We start from the raw sequence: 20,904 nt of genomic DNA, 5'->3' as shown, positions 1-20,904 counted from the left end.
TCTAAGGAGTGTGCGTGTGACATACCTGCCCTGATCTTTGTGGCCGGATCTCCAGCAGCAGGCCATGGGAACGGAATCCGGCCCTTTGAGGCACAACGCCTGCTTTTACTGATGGCTCCTTGGGGTCAGAGAGGCGCACGGCGTATCACTGTTAAAAGTCCGTAACGTAAACCTGATGGCAAACTTATTTACACATTACTCGGTCAGTTACATTTACCCTTCATTTGGCATCATGAGTCGTAAAAATGACATAAAGACGAGCAGCCCGTTTTATACAAGCTTTATTTACAATGTAATTTCCACATTTTGCACTGTAGGAAGCACCTTCTCATCAACAGGTCCTGATCGGACGGATGCTGCATGAAATCCATCTCACTTGACATGAGTCTTATGATCTCATTCTCAAATGAGCCCCACACTTCCTCTAGCGCCGCCACATTGAGTATGTACATAGTGCGTTTGTATACAAGCAATATAAAACTTGGCAAATGCTACTTCAATATGTAAAGAAAGGTTTTCCAAGGAGTAAAAAAAAAAAATACTGCGAAAACATTGGGTGCGTAGTGATATGATTTTGACCTGTTAACAGCCCTGTGTCGTTTGCTTCAGCTCTTTAACACACTTGTGCGTAGTAGAAGTCACTCTGGAAAACTGGGTCCTCATTTTTAGTTTTGGCATGTTTGTAATGTCCATTATTTTGTCCTCAGAAATGAATGAAAGGACATTTTTTGGGGTTATAGCAATGAACAGTACATCAAAGTGTGACCTTTCCTTCTTTATTGTGAAGAAATTGGCATTAATGTGGTCCAACAATGTCACAAAACTAGCTGGTTTTCTCAGGTATATATATTATATTACTGTAACAACCCCCCTCGCCCCCCCAGTATCTAATTATTCACCAGTAATATTAAGTGTATATACACACGTAAAACAGAAAATTACAGGTGCTGACTTGATGGGGAATAAAAGATGACACCAAAACAATTATTTCTCTCGGGGATATTAAATAGCAGAAAATGTTCTCTGGTTTGATTTTAAACAGATCAACCACAATGTCGATGTGTTCCATTATATACAGATTTCTCACCAAACCAATAACTCATGAGGACGGACGGTTAAAAGAGTTCTGTGTAATATAACTTACAGCTGGATGTTAATGGCAAGTGGTTTCAAGAACATTTGGACAGAACCAAGTTGTGAACTAGACAAAACATTACGCCAGTACTTTGCAAATGAATTCACACTGCAAATGAATCAAATTTGATCGAGGATAAGTAAAGCAAACGTTGGAGCTGTCGTCATTTTTATTGCATTTACACGTACATGCCTAAAAGCTTATGAGCCTTTGTTGCTGTTGCTCAAAAATACTAATGATATTTTCTAGGTTAACAGTAAAAAGTGTAGAAATGTGCTTTTTGTTCATGAGACAAATGTCTGTTTCCAACGGGACACATTTGTTGAAGAAATTGACTTCCTTAAATTACTGGAGGTAAACGGAGCCTTGCAGTTTTCTTACAGACAAACGCGGCACCATTTCCAACCATCTCCTCCTTTGTTGCATAAGATAAGTATGTAACAGAATCTCAATGTCAAATGGAAACTTTAACTCCATTGTAACAGTACAATTGGTGATAATACTACAGATATATAAAAAAAAAAAGAAAATTTAAGAGCACTGCTGTACAAGCGCCGAAAGAATAAATAAGCCTTTAAGATAAAATGCAGGGCATGAATTAAACCAAGGTTACACAATGTTTGAGTAAAAATAGGTCAAAGTACAGTGAAGAAAAGCCCTCATTAAGCCTACTTAATGTGTGCATCTGATTAAAAACTCACCTGACACTTTTTTTCAAATTACGAAATAAAACTAGTCTTTAAAAGGTAGTATGCTGTCTTTAGTCATAAAAAGAGCAACAGGTCTTCTTCGTTTTTGTGTGGAATATTTCAAACAAAGGCACTAAAATTGGAGGATTTAACCTGAAAAATGTATGCACTTATGCCTATAATGTGCATAAATCCTGAGGCCCACGTCTCTCTCCCTGTAATCATCAACATAACCCTATTGTGCTCTCAAAATAAAATTGAAATGAGACACACAGAATGCAGTAACACCCAGTCCAGCTTCCGTAATACTGTTCCTGTCCTTCTGTAGAACTCATTCTGCATTAACACCTTACGTTAATGCCAAATACACACACATACCTTTAGTATATACGTTCTTCATTATATACTTAAAAGTATTAAATAAAAGGTTAGAGTGATCAACACAATCCTTTAAGATTGTTGCCGTGGTTTTCCCTCCATTTTTTAAATAAATAATCAGCCCTTTCTGGGCAACAAATTGAATGAACTGTACATGAGCCTGGGTGAGCGAATGTACGGCTTCGTTATAAAGGAAATTATTAAATCAAATCAGCATTCACGTTTTACTGTAAAAAGAAAAAAAAACATGTAACAAAATGAACCATTTGCTGAGCTACTTTCTTTTGGCTCAATTAGACTGTTATTTGCTACTTGGATGTAACATGGACAATATAGTAATCAACTACAACCACTATATATATTGAATAGTTTTCTGGAGAAAAAGATGCTACGTGGACATTAAATTCCATTAAAAGAAATGCGAGTAGACTTAATGGGGGCTTTTATCCTGTATAAAAGCTTATCTGTAACAACGTCATTCATTTTAAAAACACTTATTTTGCATTGCTATGTTCCTGCTGAAGATGCCATCTAGCATATCTCTGTTGAGGAGAAGTCGGGCAGAACCACTGCAGGAGACACATCTCAAAGTTTAAAGGGGAACAATCTTAGTCAAGTAGACTGATTTGAAGGGGAACACCTCTCAAATATTTCTCCCATGTGTAAATAGAAACAGATAAGTGGAAATATGTCATTGAGATGACCTGAAGGTTGCCACCCAACGTAAAGTAGCACACGACTGAAAAGTCCCATCAGTAGATCGACTGCTTGCTTGACAGACAGCGCTGCTGCGCTCTGCCCGCGGCGTTGGTGACATAAATGGTAGCGTAGCAGACTGGATGCGGTGTGGGCGCACAAACGGACATGAGTGGAGGGAGGGAGGAGAGAAGGGGAACCGAGACCGGTGACAAAGAGCAGGACAACATCAGAAGCAAAGAGCTGGGAAAGCGTTTAGTTTGGTTTCCCTGGCCTCCTTGATGTTGTCCGGGGGTTACAATGCATGACGCGCTGCAGAGGGGTGTTAGTGCTCATGCTGTTACTGGTGTGCTGTGGTTATTCGCAGACTCAAAGTCATGCAAACAGTAGGCAGGCAGGTAGTTCATGCATCGTGCGCCTCGGGTCTAGCCCATCGTAAGGGGCCGAGCCGGGCCACTCTAGGCTTAGCCAGGTCATTGGTGAGCCGGTCATGCAGTGGCATTGCTGTTGAGGGAGGAAAGAGAGAGAGAGACAAAGAGGTCAGACGGCGGCGTTCGTTAGCTTGAGATTCTGGCCTTGATTGAGACACACACACACACAGACACACACACACACGCACGAGCAAACAAACTGGGTGATGTCCAAGGCATCGAAAAGGTCCGTCAATGAGAGATCATCATACGTAATGTGGCTTAAAACAATGATAATGTAAACAAAGGGGTTAAAGAAAGGACTGGAACAGCAGCAACAAGCAAACCTAGTGAAGATAGATCCTAAAAGGATATGGAAGGGAGGCCAGCGTCAAAAAGCTACTCCGCTTAAACACATTCTCTTGAATGACTTATTAGCAGGAAGGGATCTGCAATCCGGATCCCCATCTCAGGATCTAAAACTGTCACGACTAGATCTTTCCCCTAACCCATTTCTGTCTGTGCAGCGATGTATCAGAGTGTAACACTATGGGACATGGCGGTTGTCTGAGACAACCTGGTGAAGCTACGACTATTTGAACGGATTCATTCCATTTGCTTCTTAAGGACGACAATGAAAGCCAGTCCACACAGTGATGTAGGAAACTCTGCCACAAATCGGCTTATTGACGATTGGGACTCTCGATCAAACTTCAACAGCTTAAGCAGTAACTTTAAGCTTCTTCTCGGGGGAAATTACCATTCACAATTATTGCTGCACGGTTAAGAAGCCAACAGTTACCTTATGTATAACCATTCAGAAAGAAAACGGGACAGTTACATGAGATGTATTTACATCTTCCTACATATTTCTTGCTCAATATTGCATCTAAATTAAAAATTAAATAGAATGACAATGACGCGGCAGGATAGCCTCTTAACTGTGTTTGTCCTGTGTCATCTTTTTTGTTGTTTTTCAGTTTGTCAACTCTATTCGAAAGAGGAAAATAAAGACCTTGAACGCTCTGACGGGGAGGGATGTGTGTAAATACGCCATGAACAGGCCTGAGCAGTTCCTCTAACCAGAAATGGTTCGAGAAGAAACTTGTCAAGAAGACGCAATTATTCTCTGCCTTTGGGTCCAAATGATTTGCCTGACCAAGGTTTGCCCCAGAATACAACTTAAGGACGGTCAGTGGGTGAGAGGGAGGTAGACGGGACGTTTGGGGCAATCAGTCAGACCCTATTGAATGGGGTTGGAGCCTGGCGTCTCAGAACTGGGTAAAATATGCTTTGTGGGGGGGGGGGGGGGGGGGGGGGGGGGGGGTGATGGTGGGATATTTTGGGCCGCCTTGCGTGGCATCTCTACCTCATGGATCTGATCAAAAAGACAAAAAAGAAAATCAATAGGCGAAACGCAGGAAAACAAGACGTCCCTTAGCAATAATTAGCCAACAGCGTGCCTCAAAAAAGGCACATCCATCGTATGCAATTTCAGGGGATTTTTGTGAGAGTTTGTTTCATTTTCTTTTCCCGGCCTGGCTGCCATCTACCTTGTGGTAGATTGCTGGACGTGGCCTGGATAGGAGCGGCGTGTGCTGGTGGCTTGTCTCTGCCGGGCCAGGAAGGACTGACCAGAACCCGTGTTGGCAAGTCTGTCTTCAGCGGCCTTCTTTTGTAGAGACATACCCTGAGAAAAGAGACAGAGAAAGTCTTACTAACGCCGGGGGCCCGGGGCTTCTGCAGGAACCCAACACACAGATTAAGTAAGCCACCAGAGACTCAGCAGTAATCTTGATACAAGAGAAGGCCAATAACACAACATAAGTTCCTATTCAACAACTCATGAACATTAACCCCTGCTATTAATCCAATCTTCCAAGCGTCTTATCTGCAGTAGGTGTATGCTGCCCTCTGGTGGTGGAAGCGCCTGCTTACTGGACTTCATGCAATACTTGGCCAACTTTATAGAGGTATTACAAAAATAAAGCATTGTTATTAATGCTATGTATAACAATATGATTATTTTGAAGTATTTAAGTATTAAGTATTTAAGTATTAAGTATTTAAATGCTTTCAGGTTTAATATTATCACTAAGAAAGAGAGACAGAGGGAGAGAAACGCTAACCCTAACCCTTCTGTGCTACTCTCTTAACTTATCCCAGCTGTACATCATTGTATGCCATGATTTAAAAAAAAGTTCCTTCTTACCATATTGTACCAGGCCGACACGATCAGTTTCTCCTCGTAATCCCTCTGGATTTTTGTCTTGTCCATCTCTTTCTGTTCGGAGGAAACATCAAACACACACATTTGGCCATGCTTCCTTTACACACGGCTCATCTGTAAAAGGGAGCGGTTCCTTTAAAGAATCATCCAACTCGAACACCTGATTACCTCCAATGAGTGCAACATCCTGTCCTTCTCCTGCAGCTGGTTCTTCAGGGCCTGGACTTCTGGACCTGAGCCCTGGTTCTGCTTGGGGTCGAGGGTCCGGATCACCTGGAGCAGACACGTTCCCATCGCATCACATACACTTTCTGGTTGAGCCGCCGCAACAGCAGGCATCACTGGTTACAACGCACCGTGCGGAAGACAGTTCACCCGGAAATATACTCACACTCTTGGCTTTTTCCAGGTATTTCTTGTATCTCTCCTCCATCTGCTTCATCTCTTCATCTTTCTTCTTGAGGGCGTCTTCCAGCTCCTCAACTAGTTGGGCTGAGAGGCAACAACATAAAACTTTACTTTTTTACGTAAACATTGAGGAAATAAAAGCTGTGTTGGGGATTCTGTAGCAGTTCTTCATATATTAAGTCATTTCAAATTTTGGTATGATAAGAACAGCTGGTGGAGGAGGAGGGCCTCAACGGGACTTCGCACATTCAGAATTCAAACTCACAGCTGGTGTTGTATTTGGGCTCCATTTCGTCGATGAAAGCGTTCTTCTTCAATAACTCATTGTTCAGCTCTCGTAGTTTCTCCCTGATGGAGGGTACAAAGCACCAACGTCAACATTGTTTTTCCGCCTCAGTTCAAATATTTCACAACAAGCATCCCAGAGGAGGATATTTGACCTTTTTTCCAATCAAACAAGTGTTTGTTATCATAATTCTGGGGTTGTAAAACAGAAACTTACATGTGCTCCTCGTATTTCTTCTTCAGGATGGAAGACTGAATAAACAAAAACAAAAAAGATTAAAAAAAAGATATGTTTTATGACATTATTTTAACACACACTACCTGCAGATACAACACCAATTGAAAATAAAAAATGGAAACATTCAAAGAGAAACTGTTTGATAAATGCAAGAGTTGCATTAAACTCCTAAACTTCTTTTTTTCCATCTTTATACTTGTTCTCTCTGTAAGTTATTAAAGGCCCCAATAATACAACAGAACCCTGCACATTTCCCCGTATCCCCCACCAGGAAGTGCAGAACAGAAAAAAGGTTTGGGTAACGTTAGTCTGTTGTCACGTTTAAAAATAATAATTAGAAATTGAAGTAAAAGTGGCAACAAACAGATGAAAGCAGATCCCGAGCGAAATCTTGGGGCGGGAGATGAAATGTATTTCTCGGTTGGATGATCACAAAGAATATTTAGAATTCGGGGGATTTGGGGTTGCTTGTTCATTTTCTTTGGTTCTATATGCATGGAAAGTACCACTATCCGTGTTGTGTGCAGCAACATCATGTGAGAGCAGAAATCTGCAATGCACTTATTGTAAGTCGCTTTGGATAAAAGCGTCAGCTAAATGACATGTCATGTAATGTAATGTAAAATCTGCACAACATCTCTAAACTCAAATGAATATCAAAGAAAGAGGGAAGTCTGGTTTCTAGAGAGGTTCGACACAGAGAAAACATCAAAGAGCTGATCAGAGAAGCCTCTATTTCTATCAGGAAACGCCAAGCCTAGCTAGGAAAAGAAGTAACTACTAGTTGTCCTCAACAACTAAGTGTAACAAACCTAACAATCAATAAACAATGAATATAGCATGTATCCTAACACAACAGCAGCGCCACATCACAGTTTCTATTTCTTTAGATTGGGAGTTGTTACACAGTTGTCATATAACCAACATCTTGAAAGGACTAAGAACTTGTGAGGAATCACAAAGTTATACTTACTATAGTCTGAGTGAAAGCGTTATTTGAAAAGAAAATGCAAAAGTATTTCAATAAGAGGCTATAATAAGGATCATCTGTCTGTCTTTATCTCCCTGTTTGCACCCCATGTCCTTGAGTCATTACATTTCTACCCAAAAATGTGCTTAGATGAAAAGGTCTTCCTAGATTGTTCCTAAAATATTGCAACGTTTTAAATAAACATATTTTTTCTTCTATTCTCTGTCAATGGCTTACTTTACTTTTTTAAAACTGTACTGCATCCAAAAACACTGAAAGTGGTCTAAATGTTTATATAAGTGTTTTTTTGTGAAATTATGGACGGTTAATTATATTAATTATACCAGTTTGGCCTTTTTCCCCTGTTAATGTCACATTTTAAATTAAAATATAAAAGCACCGAGCCTCTGGGAGGAGTTGTGTGCTGCAATTTTGTCAAACGTCTTTGTTTAAGTTTGTTTTGCTGTGTATGGCCAAAATGTCCTCCGTTATGGGAGTAATGAATCCACAATGCAGAGCAGTCACGCCGCTACTTACGTCATCCGCTTTAGAACCCTGCTCTTGAAGATTCTTGTGTAGCTCCTCTACCTGACTCTGCTCCTCCATCAGGCGCTGATTGATTAACCTGGACGAAAAGCACAAACCGTTGACAAAAAGGTTCAAACAGGCTAGCGACAGAAATGTCATTGAGTGGAATCCCAGTAAGGGTGAAGGAGATCCAATTGGGGAAATAGAGAAATGAATAAAGCCATTACAGGGAAACACAGTCAGCAAAACTATAACTATATAAACAGAACAAAAAGATTTATCAAATTTTAATAATATACTGAGCACAGAGGGAGAAAATTCAAGGAGGAGGTTAAAAAACAAAGAATTTAGCCTCCAATGTGGCTTTGCTTTTGCAGTTAATGAATATATTTCCACACGCTCTCTGGTCACCTGTTTTCTGTCTCCAGCTCATTTTTTCTTCTGTTGGCATCCTCCAGGAGACTCTGCAACAGTGCAATCTTCTCATTGTCTGATCCCTCCTGGGCCAGCTTCAGCATCTTGTTCTCATGCTGGAGACGAATCAGATGTTCTCTGGAAAAACACATTGGACAAAAGCCGGTTTTAAATTCAAGCAACACAAACAAAAAGTTAAAACAACAAATATAGATTTTTATACAGATCAAATATTGAATATGTACCTTAATGTGATCAATTATTATTTGGCTTAAGATTAACACCGGTGAGAACACATTTTTGCAGGTGTTGTTCTCTGCTTATTTATTCAATCTGTCCCAAGTTGCTATTTGACACCAACTGTGCAGCATCAAAAGTTTGTTCTTTTTATGACACCTTTCTAGTATTCAGGCCTCACAAAGAGAGAGTGCTCCGATGACAGCAGCAGCTAACTAACTATCTAACATTCATACCATTCATTCCATTGAATGAGAACAGATAAGATCTGTTATGTCTGGAATCTGTCTCTTGATAGTGTTGAGCACAGTCGCCCGCTGGTTCCTTTGTCTTTTTTTTTTTTTAGGGTGTGGCCGCTGACTCCTATCCAACTGGAGATCTGACTAAATGTTCCCAGACGAACTCACGGCTGCCGGCTGGCAGGGGTCATGGCCAGGGAAGGCTAAGGAAGCCGCGAGAAGAGGGTTCGATACAGCTCTATGGGGAAATTTTAAAAGGAACAGGGCTGGATTTCCTTTGGTGGCGTTTCCATAGCTACAGTATATTGAGGGATAACTAAGCTCCAGCTGTTGCTCGGACGGGTTTTAAAGTTTAGAGGACGCCGCAGGACAGAAACCAACCCCAGAAGCGGCTTATAAAAGCAACGGGTAGAATCTGTTTAAAAGGCGCAGCCCGGTTCAGTTCTCCCACTCACTGTCTGTCTGTCGGGTGCTCAACTGACAAAGTATGAATCATCAATTTTCTATTTCAACCGCAGTCGTTCTCTTGGTATATCTCACACGGAACACTGCTATTGCAACATTTAACTTCCACCTCCGAAAGCGTTGCAGGATATGACATCACCTGAGGCCACAGCGGTTTTATCTTTACCTCCAGAGGGAAATAATTAGTCTGTGCTGAGTTCACTCAAGTAATGTTTCTCCCTCCCCCACCATTAGTAGCCTAAAGTAAATCCATATTTATTTTGGATCACAGCATGCTGCCAGCACAATACCCAGCCCTCTTGGAAAGCAGCACACAGGCTGATGTAACTCGCACACAACAGTTACATAACTCACTCCAGAGATGTTCTTCTGAAGCCAAGAACACGGCCTTCGCAAGTCACGGCCTTTGTCATTTTAAACGTTTAATCTGAAGTGAATTGAAAGCGTGCGCGTACCGAGTCTCTGGGCTGGTGATCTCAGCGGCCAGCGAGTCGGAGCCGTCGTTGCTGACCATCGGGAACAAGCCTGGAACAAACGGAGAGTACCGTGAATACGGGGTGAAGCCAAATATTTACTTGCATTTAGCCAGCCTTCAAATATGTTCATTTTACCTGATGTGAGCTGCCCCTCCTGGGCTTGGACACAATGTAGCTCTTCGATGGTCTCCTTCAGGGAGTCTCTCTCTGTGCGCATACGCTACACGGGAGGGGAGAGTGTGTGAAGTTATACTGCGGCAAGTTATGTACATGCATCGGATTCCATTTAGAAAAATCTAACTGGGAAAATGTACAGTGGGAAGAACTGCTAAACAATACTGTCCCCGTTCTTATAATAATAATGCAATTAATTGCACACACATCTTTTTCCTTTTGCAGAGAGTCCACTTTCTCTTTGACGCGTTTGTATTCGAACTCCATCTTGTCTGCCTTTTTAGACTCTTCTGACAGTCTGTTCTGAAGTTCCACCACCTGTGCAGAGAGAGAGCACATCATTTATCTAAAACATGTGTACATATGTATAGTTAGAGTGTGATAATTCTGTATTAACAGATTTGGGGTAGGCGGCCAGTGGTGGTAGGTCACCTGTCTCTTGTATGTCTCCAGCTGGCCTTTGGTAGCATTCGCCTTCCGTAGCTCTTCTTCCAAACCGACGTTGCTCTGCATTAACACCGTGTTCTTCTCCTCCAAAAGCTTACTCTGGAAAGGAGAGACAGGAATGTGAACTTTATGCGCTTGCAACTTGGACTTACTAGTCACAAACAGTGATGGGTACTCATTGCAAAATGAAGGCATTAGGTCATGGCTGCAGTCTGTGTACCTGTCTCCTGAGGAGTCCTATGTCCTCCAGTTTCTTCTTGTAGTGTTCCACTGTGCCCTCCAGCTTCGACACTTTGTCCGACGAATGCCTGGAGAGGGGAAAAAAAGGCTCTTTATCTTGTCATGTTACATTTACAAAGAAGAACGGAGGTGGGGGGGGGGAAATCACAGTATAGTGGTCCAACAATACACTATTTATCTTGCTTCATCTCCCTTTTTTCTGACTCATTTCATTTCCATTTGGCGTTTTGAATCTCTTCTCTTCACTGGTTGAGTTTAATCCCGGTGTGTTGAGAGCCAAGCTTTTTGCATTGCCTACTTACCGGAGGACATCCATCTCGTCCTTGAGAGACTGCGCTTCATCGGCCAGAGACGCGAGGTCTTCATTCTGCAACTTCACATCCGCAAGTTCCTTTTCCAGCTCTTCACAGCGGATCCGGTAGTCATCTTTTGACGATTCCAACCTTGACGGAAATAGAAGTAATCATCTTTAAAAATCCGCAACAGTCAATTCAACTCTTACTTTTAAATATGACAAGGTGTCTGTCCTATCGACTCCACACCTGAAGGTTTCTTCCTGTAGTTGCTCCAGTTGTGTCTGCAGCTGGAGGTGTCTGCGTCCCGCAGGGCTGTTTATGTCCTCTATGGAGTCAGACTGGTTAAGTCTCTCCATCAGGACCTGGTTTTCGGCAAGCAAACTGCTCTTCTCCTCTTGCAGCGCTGCGACCTTTGGGAGGGAGGCGAGCAAAAGGGACGGCAAAGAAACCAGGAAGGGCAGGAGGAAACGGGTTCAGCAGTGAGATGGACAGCAATTTGGATAACAAGGACATGTGAAAAAATGGGTGGAATGGAGGATGAAAGGCAAAAAATAGAGCATGAAGAGAAGGATAGAGGGATGGAATGTAAAAGAAAGAAGAGAAGCAGAAAAGGGAAATTTGTTATTTTTTTCAAAATTGTACCTCTGTAAGTGAAACAAATTCTATACAGCATTTAATTTATCAGGTTATTATACTGCAGCATCGCTTCAGTTAATAAAGCAAGCACACAGCAAAGACACTTTGACGGGGTAAAACCAACAAACTCCAACATGGCAAAGAGGGCTACATATGGGTTTATGTTGCCTTCTTGATGTGAAAGACAGGGTCTCAAACTCCACAAAAAGCAAAGCAGGAGCAGATCTGTGGTTCGACATGTGCCTCTATGATGGTGATTCATTACCAGCTCGGTTGCATCTCAAAACAACCGATATAAAGTCTGACTTTCCGTTGATATACTTGCTGTGCTTTTGTAAAAATGTATCGGAAAAATAATGTGAAAGTGTTCTTGAAGAACTAGCACTATTGTGGAAAAACTGCAATATGACTGTTTCCCCATCAAGCTTGGATCAGAAGAAAATTCGAATCCTTAAAAAAAAAAAAAAAAAAATCACATAACAATAATAGATAGATTTATTTAAAATTTCTGCCCAGATAAGAGTCCTTTGCGGGTCTACCCCTTACAGTTCACTACGGCTGTGGGAGAGCCATGGAACACGGGGGTAAAAAGGCAAAGGATAATTAGTGAAGGGGTCACAAAGGACGCAACCACACCGAACCTCAGCTGTGGCCGGTGTGCCCCACGAGGCCATGTGTATAGGTGTGCACAGACACGTACACACACACACACACATGCGCGGATAATTAGTAGGAGGGGGATCTGGGTTCCAAAGGGGATGCTGATGCAAGCAGACTGAGAAAACAAACCCAGTGCTATTATACACACCACACAAATCATGGATGGAAAAAAAAGAAAGTTTGGATTTACCCTCTCTTCTAGCTCATTAAACTCTAACTTGAGTCTATCACGCTCCTCTTGGACATGGCTGGCCTTTAAAGCAAGGCACAGAGTGATGAAATAGTCAGGAATTAAGAGGAAACCCATTCAAAACAGGAGAGGAGTTAACTGTTTAAATCGCAGCATGTTTCTGCATTGCTGTGCCTGTAGTAAGCAAATGTAAATACCTATGTTCATTGTGATCCTCGGCTATCGAGAGATACAGGAGGTCTGTTAATCTCTTTTTGCAACGTGTTATCTTGGTTAAGTTAATTAAAATCTAACAAGGGATTGTTGAAGTAAGCAAGTGTAGAAAAGTACAATCAGATGTGTTAAAAGGGAGCTGTTATTAAAGTGGTACGTATGGCACAATCAGTTAGATATTAGAAATGGTTACAAAATAAATAAGTGTTTCAAGTTAGTTCATTTTATGCGTATGCTTTGAAAAATCCCTGTAAAATATACAGTTACTGAAGATGCTCATTTATCTTCTCAGTTTAAAACTTGCATCGTCATTGCACAATTACAATTGTCATGGACCAGAAAGTCCTCTCCAGCCACATATAATATGTTAACCAATAGAGTCACTGTCAATTATTCACACTGTGATAACTAACAGACCTCTAAAACCTTGCTGGCATCTTTCTGGTTAGGAGATCCAAGCATGTGATAAGAGTACCTGAAGACTGTGACGCTGTTTAAACCGACCAGTCAAACAGTCTGAACGCTGCAAGTGAATAAAACCCACCTGCATGTCCAGCTCCCGACACCTCTGGGCAATCTCTTCCTTAGTCGACAAAGCGTCGTTCAGCTCCTCCGCCGTCTTCTTTAGCTGAAAAACAAAAGGATGAAAAGATTTTAAACTCAGATTTCTTTCCAATTTCCACACAATATGTAATCTACATGGATTAGACCATGGAAAAAAAACATTTAGAACCTTGAGGAGCTGTTGGTTGAAGGACTAAATAATGCACCCCAAATAACATGGTGTCTGTACACAGTGATGGTGGCACAACAGCACGGTGCCTCTACTGAGTCAAGCTTTGTGAGCTATCCAGCGGTTTTACAGGTCTGCGACCAAAAGTTGGAGCCTAGAACATCTGTTTGAGGCAGAGATCGTGAGCACGTTCTGTGTACTGGCATTGGCGTCTGCGTGTGAGTTTGAAGACTTCATGTTCAAGTATTAACCTAAAAGTGTATTCAATACGAAACAATTGCATTCAAACTTTGAAATCGGTCTCATCTGAGGCCACTTTGTCGGCACGGTTACAACACAGACACGCAGTAAAACGCCCCGCAGTGGGGTTTTACAGTCTCCATACCTGTCTGTCTAGATCCACATATGAGTCATTTCCGCCCGGCACTGGAGTCTCTTTACTCATGAGCTGCAGAAACAAACACACCAAACTTGTTACGACGACAACCAGCCTGCAGCACTGCCTTCATCCATCCCGATCCCCCCCCAACTCGCGCTCTGACCCTCATTCCAAATCAATTATTATTATTAAAGAAAAGCCTGAGAGCTCACCTCTTGGATAGCTGTCATGACGACATGCTGCACCGACTCCTCCATCATCATAATGGTCTGGATGTATTCTAGAGAAAAATCAAAATAATTGGGGTGAACCCAAGCCCTCCAAGGTTTTTAAACGACACGCCGCCCACGTGTACGGGAGCGCGTACCTTGTTTCTGTTCACAGTTGACAGCACAGCCCAGAATAAGTTGAAGCATCCTCCCGAGCTCCGCCGGATCAGAGTGTTCCCCAATAAGGTTGACATCTGGTAGAGTGAAGTCGTTGATGTGCTGGCCTAGGATCTAGACGTTTTGAAAATCAAAATAAATCAGGATAAGATAACTGGATTATTTGCGTGGCCTGTGTTGTGTTAAAGGATTATGGGTAGTGTTTGCATAGCAGCAACAAATCAGCTTATGAAATGCGGATTGTGGATAGACAAATCAAAATAAATACAGTAGTTTCTTTTTACCTCCTGGTTATAGTCTAGGACGCCTTTTAGAACTTTCTTCAGATTGCTGATCTGAAACAAGAGATGAATTATGTTGAGGCATCCCTTCAACATTAGAAATACCAACAGAACTATACAGTATGATAAAATGATTTGTCATTTTTCTTAAAAAATAGCCTTTCTATTCAAACTTGAAAGGTCTGCTATGCCAATGAAAAAGTATTCTCACCTTTAACCTCCAGTTGTCTCCAACCTCTGGTTTGACTCTACTAATCCAAACGTCATCGAAATACACAGCATCTCTAGAAAATGAGACGAGAGATTAGGGCTTAAGGGACCTTGAATGGGATAAAGGCTGAGTGTCCAATTGAAAATTTCCATAGGTTTATTTATTTGAGGAGGAATTACATTCACGGTTCATATTGGCATATTTTCCTTTATCATACAAGTCAGTCTGCTCATGTACGACACAACTGGCAGCCAACAATGTCAAATACCACAGACAAGGAAACCAACCACTTAACACTTACATTTTCTGTAGAGCTTGGGCCATGACGATACCGCTCGTCAAGTCTTCTACTTTCTTGCATGGAGCCTCCACTCCAAATGTCTGGATCTAAACAACAACAACATAAACAAATGGGTTAAGCGTCAGGTGAAGCATAGAACGATGCAGGCGGGGGCCTTTGGAATAAAATACCAACAAACATTTTACATGACGAGTTATGAAAGCTGTGTTATGATCATTTCCACAGTAGCTCATTGAGGCCGGAGTGGGGTCACAAGTGCTTAAACTTTCTGCTCCTGCTGAATTCTTCTCAACTTTGCTTTTTCCTTCTTGCTTCGGCTCGTTTTTATTCAGATCTTTGCTTTCTCTGTCGCCCAGACACATTTCTCTGTCTGCATGCCAAACGTCCACGTGCCAAAGAGGAGGGGAATTTGAGCGCGCGGAATTCTGACAGGAAGAAAACGTCGCGGTTAAAAAAGTCTGCCAGCAGGTCGTTCAGTTGCTCTCGCTTCTCATCACGCGGCTCTCGAGCCCTCGGCCGCAGATTCTAACAAGAGCACAGGGCAGCAAACTAAATACGCTGACGGTGTAAATTGCATGAGAAAAACTCCTCTCAACGCAGGTTAAATCCCCGATGAAGGGCTCCGCCTGATGACCAGGGTGCTGCGGGCGTTGATGCAGACGGATAAGGTTTCAGCCCGTCATCACATGGAACGGATTCAAATGCCTTATGCAATAGCTTACTGTGAAAGGCAGCTACAGGTGTGGGGAAGGCCATAACGTGCCATTTGCTTGGTGTTGTCCCGACTAATATTAAACAACTGGCAGGAGAACGTTTATCTTAAAATAAAGATGATGCAAGAACATCTTTAAATACTGGGTGGCTGTGATGGGAATATATTCTTGGACAAACTTTACAGGGAAAAGGAAATTCCATCTGTCCCATTGTTTTTTAATTAATTCTCTAACATCTGATCATGAGGAATAGGACACAAAGCATAACATAAGAGCCCTATAAAGTCCCTTATTAGCAGGGACAGAGGTTAGTAAACAGAGGAGATTTGACACTGTATGCAAGCAAGGACACACTTTACATGGCACTAGGTCAACGTGACACTCACAACAACAACAAGTACACAATCAGTTGAAAAACTGACAAACTGATTGTGTTTTTATGATTGTGAATGTTTTAGACAGCCGTTTAGATTCATAGTTGAACATTAGGTGTTAAATCTGTGCTTAACTGTGAACATTGAAGATGTGCTCACTCACATTTTTATATTGTGTAAAACTAATTAAATTATTTGAAAAAAACCCAATATGAAATATACCTAAATAGAGGGATGAGATCTGACATCTACAGGCCTAATGTAAATGACATAATGTACAACAGCTTTCGAATGACTGACATGTCAAGAAGATGACACTTTCCTGCACCTGATAAAAACATCTGTATCATTATTCCTCTATCCACTAACTAGTTATACCTTTTTTCCAGGTAACCAAGCACCTATGAGATAGCTTCTCTGTATTTCGGGAGATGGCAAACATCTAAAGCTAACCTCTGGCCCACAGCCAACACATAACCCTGATTACATAACCCGCGTTACCAGGGACAGACACCTTAACCCCTCCAATCCCCCTGCCACCTGGAAACTACAATCTAAAAGGTCTACAACATACCCCACTCAAGCTTACTGCCTTCCTGTGACGCTAAGTGAGCTGGTGGAAATGTACATGCTGCCTTCCTGTGTTTAGACGCTGACACAATACTGGAAAGTGGGGTTTGACTACGTATCAGAAGGGATGGAGTAGCGATGAGACTGTTTCACGACCTGTCAAAGTATCACTACAAGTAAGCAGCACTATGGAAGGGCGAGGAACACGTTGCACTGGGTGGACCACTTAAACAAGATGGATTACTTTTCTCCTACGCTGCCAAATCAAATGAAACAAGGCCTGTGGTGAGGTCCAACACTGTGGGATCTGTCATAATGGTAGACTAACTGACCAACAACATGGTACCCCCTATGACAGTGCCCTATGGGTATGCCCCACTCTGTTGTTACCAAGCAGAAATAGGTTCTTGTTGCCTCCGCTCACCCATGCTTGACCGCACGTTGGGTCAACGAACCTGCGATGTACATTCATACCACCGGAATACAAAGCCTTTACACAGAACGTATGCCCATGTGACTTCTCTTGAAAGGACACAGTGGAGCAGTGCTGGTGAGTTCCTTTATGCTGCGCAGGCCATTGTGCCGGCAGCGGCCATCTGTGGAAGAAGAGCCCTTTTGACAACTCTGTTACAATAACTGAGAGAACAGAAGATGTGGTTTGAGAAGTTCTTCATCTAGGTCACACTTGATGCTCAGGAAGTCATAATAGACATGGTCATAACAGTCAATTGGATATTAAACTAAATGTATTGCCGACGGGAGAGGGCGGGGTGGGGTGGGGGGGGTCTTAAGGTCCGACTAAGATGGGAAAGGTTTGTAGAAATCAACATGTATAGACAAATAAGAATTTTTCGTTCTTCTTTCTATTGCCCGTGGCAACCATTTTGAGAAATTGGCATTTGATCCGGACGGAAATTCCTTTTAACAAATAATCAGCTACACATGAAGCCTAAAATATATAGATATTACATATTTGTTGTCATACCTAGATAACAGTTGCAACCAAACAACCCTTTGCATATTTGCATTATTATTATTATTATTATTAGATTATTGCAAAACCTTTTACAGTCTGCTAAGACTGACAGCCACTTCTGCTCAAGGTCTTCGTATAAAGTTTACGGAAATACCCAGCAGCTCTACATACAACATAAACCAGGTTAAACGGAATGGAAACACGTAGGACAGTGTACTATTTAATTTGCAACCAAACGCTCAATTTTTGTGTGTCAGCTGCTCATGTGATGATTTAAAAACCAATTCATCTGGAAAGAAAGCATTGTGTGTTCTGAGGGATTTTGAGGTTCTGGTTCAGCAAGATTTGCTCATGTGCCCAGATTACACTCGGTCTACGTTGATCACGTCATGCACAGCAATCTGCAAAGCATACCTGAGTTTGACGGATAGAAGCTCATGAGACTATTTCAGGCAGGCAAAGCTTCATCAAGAGCAGCATTTCCAACAATGTTGACTTTTCTTTGTCACACGAACAGTAACGACAATATTGTGGTAGCCCACAAAAGGGCCTCGACAAATAATCATAATAAATGTAATGTCAACTTAATTTCCTTAAAACAATAATATCCTGGAAAATGTTGCCTTGACTACACTACTGACGTAGACTACTCCCAAAAGGGCGGACTGATGACAAATAGGAAGGACACACCTAAGACTTTGTGGAAACGGTTGGAAAGGAGACGGTCCAGCTGTGGAAAACACACGTGTCGACTCACATGACTTGGGCAAGTGATCAAAACGGATTCTCTTTCCTCTAAAAATGATATTGTCTACATTACGTCTCATCATACGGCTTTATGGTCAGCTTTATTTTGATTTGACAAACCTGCTTGTGGTTCAAGTTGTTTCAGCTACAAAAGGATGTGCTACAAAAACAGCCAAGACCAGTGCATCACTTAAAACTCGAGTGATCCGTAAGTGGCAGACATGAATCTATCTAAGCTGTGCTTCTAAACGGTATGCGGATCTATTGGAACTTCTTAAATACAGCTATTAATACACCTTGTGGAATTACATATTTCAGCATCAGTATTGATAACTGGACAATGCAGCTCTGGCACATGAACAACTCTGCCTCACTCATTTTCTACACCAAGTATACTATTCAAGGGCAAGCACAAAGGTGTTTATGCAGGTTAAATAATGGGCATAGAATGAGGCATCTCTTTTTCAAAGCAACTACAATGTAATGAGACATCATTTGATCACTTGAACAACATTATCTTTTTAGACAGACTGGTTTATTTAACAGACAAGAGACATCAGCTGAATACTAGGACTGACAGCAGATACAAACGTCAACGATAAACCATCCGTTGGATGAGATCTTGTTATGTTTTCCACACTGGTACCATGGAATACTTCATGCTTTAGAGGCATAAAAAAATGCCTGCAACAACTTCCAAGAACATCTTAAATGCCTTAGGGGAAAGTGGCAGCATGCCAGTATATAATTTAAACTGCTTTTTAAATGACAGCGCATCACATTATGTTCCTGGATATGGCTTCCTGGTCATTACTTCGACTGCAAACATAAATACACTGACTTCATCCTCTGGCTTCCTTTATTTCTGTTGTTAATGTATTTGAGGCTAGATATGGTGTCATAAATAACTCACTACTTAATTTAGTGTGCCTTCAATTATACCTACTAATTCCAACCCCATTGTGGAAACATCTGCCTTTATATCTTCAATGCAAAGTTTAAAAATAAAAATAAAAAGGTACAGCCTGATGTGCATTTGGTCACACTGTGTGCTGTGATTTCACAGTTAACAAGTATGTGAGGAATGTTTACCCGCCACGTCACTCTTGGGAGAAGGAAGAAGGGCAATCCTGAGTTGGTACACCAAAGCCCATCCACGACAACAAGATGACAGATCAGAGCTGAATGTGCATGTGCCATGTTAAGTATGATTATGTGACATGTCAAGGATCATGTGACTACATGGTAGATCCCTTCTGAGCTCCAACTAGAACACACACTACTGCCATTTAAGCCAGTAGTGTGTGGCGAAAACACGGAAATAGCCATGCAGTTTCCATTAAATGGCATGCGGGTCGGTCCGTTCAGCATTCTGTACACGTCGAAGCGTCACAACAGTGTGGTCGGGTAGCGTATTACTGGCGTTATGCCTGTCAGAAGGTCCACGTTACAGAGAAGAGATTCACGACCTCTCTTCCCATCTGTGTTGTGTCAACAATGCGATCACGCTACAATCCCGCACCACATGTCGGGTTTTATCATTGTCTAGAAATATCAAGTGTAACGTGAGACCTCTTTTGGGCATTTCTTACCCAGGTGAATGGGGACGGGTAGACGGGACACAATGACACATTGATCAACAATGGCAGGGATCTCAGACTAATTGCAGACACCGCGATGCAACGTTGAGCGCTCAATCCGGAGGGAACAGACTTCGCGAGGAAAGCGACGAACCACAACAAGGCCGACGCTCCTTCCGTTAGATCCGACCCCGTTACAACGTACGAGAGGAATTAACGTATGAGCCCTGCGCTAGCCGTACACCCGAATGGACGAAAACGACATTCAAGGGCGGGGGGGGACGGTCTTCCTGGCAGCTAGCGAGTAACACACCAGCAGCTAATGCGCTGAAACAGCTGGCCTGTATACGTAACGAACGTGAGCCTGTGCCTTTCCCCGCGAGCCTGCTAACGTTAGGTCACCGAGCTAGACGTAGCCACGTATGCTAGCTAGCATCCCGGGGGCGCAGGAGAACTGTCAGTTAAATAATAACACCCCACCCCGCACGCCGAACTTCATATTTGATCACCTACCCATGTCAAGAGGCTTTCACAGAGTTCCATTCGATCCAAGGACCCCGATGTAGTCATCGTTAACTAACGTAAACCGGCTTTGCGTGGTGTACAGAGCCTGAAGTTAACAGTCGGCTTCATGTAACGTTACTCCCGATATTCCTCAATCGCGTCGGCCAATAGTTGGGTTCGCTCCGTTGCAAGTCCGGCGAGTGCCGGAGGAGGGCTGGGGTGGGCGGAGTCTCCTGTCTCCAGAAGCCCCGTTTTTACAGAAAAACAAATTCATTATTTGAAATGTAGAACTTAGAAGCCCAAAAATCAGAAGATTGGTAAAAACACGAAGCGGTGTTTGGAATTTTAATTTGCAGCCACCGTTGAAGGCAAAAATATAGACCTGTGCTTGCTGGGCTGGGATGATAAAATGTAGAAATAACTTTGAGCCCAATTTGGGTTTATTGTGCTTTTCTCGTGCATTACTGAGCTCATGTTTTATGTATTTATCAACTA

General features: G+C 42.3%; 1 protein-coding gene across 4 annotated transcripts; it reads right to left on the bottom strand.

Annotated features, from left to right (window-relative positions):
- Positions 1-260: 260 nt before the first annotated feature.
- hook3 (hook microtubule-tethering protein 3) lies at positions 261-20,594 on the bottom strand. 4 transcript variants are annotated; one of them, XM_037484507.2, is made up of 25 exons: positions 20,419-20,594; positions 14,946-15,031; positions 14,645-14,717; positions 14,437-14,487; positions 14,134-14,266; positions 13,979-14,046; positions 13,773-13,835; positions 13,199-13,282; positions 12,442-12,504; positions 11,202-11,365; positions 10,962-11,102; positions 10,640-10,727; positions 10,405-10,518; positions 10,180-10,290; positions 9,934-10,018; positions 9,778-9,847; positions 8,379-8,519; positions 7,977-8,064; positions 6,449-6,483; positions 6,212-6,294; positions 5,930-6,030; positions 5,707-5,811; positions 5,521-5,592; positions 4,862-4,998; positions 261-3,402 (listed from the first exon to the last, which is right to left on the bottom strand). In XM_037484507.2, the coding sequence occupies exons 1-25, from the start codon at positions 20,473-20,475 to the stop codon at positions 3,387-3,389; spliced, it is 2,229 nt and encodes a 742-aa protein (XP_037340404.2). In that variant the 5' UTR covers positions 20,476-20,594; the 3' UTR covers positions 261-3,386. The 4 variants fall into 4 exon arrangements, with proteins under 4 accessions (XP_037340404.2, XP_037340406.2, XP_037340407.2 ...); XM_037484508.2 differs by lacking the exon at positions 261-3,402 and adding an exon at positions 4,615-4,686; XM_037484509.2 differs by lacking the exon at positions 12,442-12,504 and having other exon boundaries at positions 20,419-20,593.
- Positions 20,595-20,904: the final 310 nt, after the last annotated feature.

This window comes from Pungitius pungitius, chromosome 18, assembly GCF_949316345.1.
Source record: "Pungitius pungitius chromosome 18, fPunPun2.1, whole genome shotgun sequence".
NCBI classification, from domain to species: Eukaryota; Metazoa; Chordata; class Actinopteri; order Perciformes; family Gasterosteidae; genus Pungitius; species Pungitius pungitius.
This window is presented reverse-complemented; position numbering and strand designations above follow the sequence as displayed.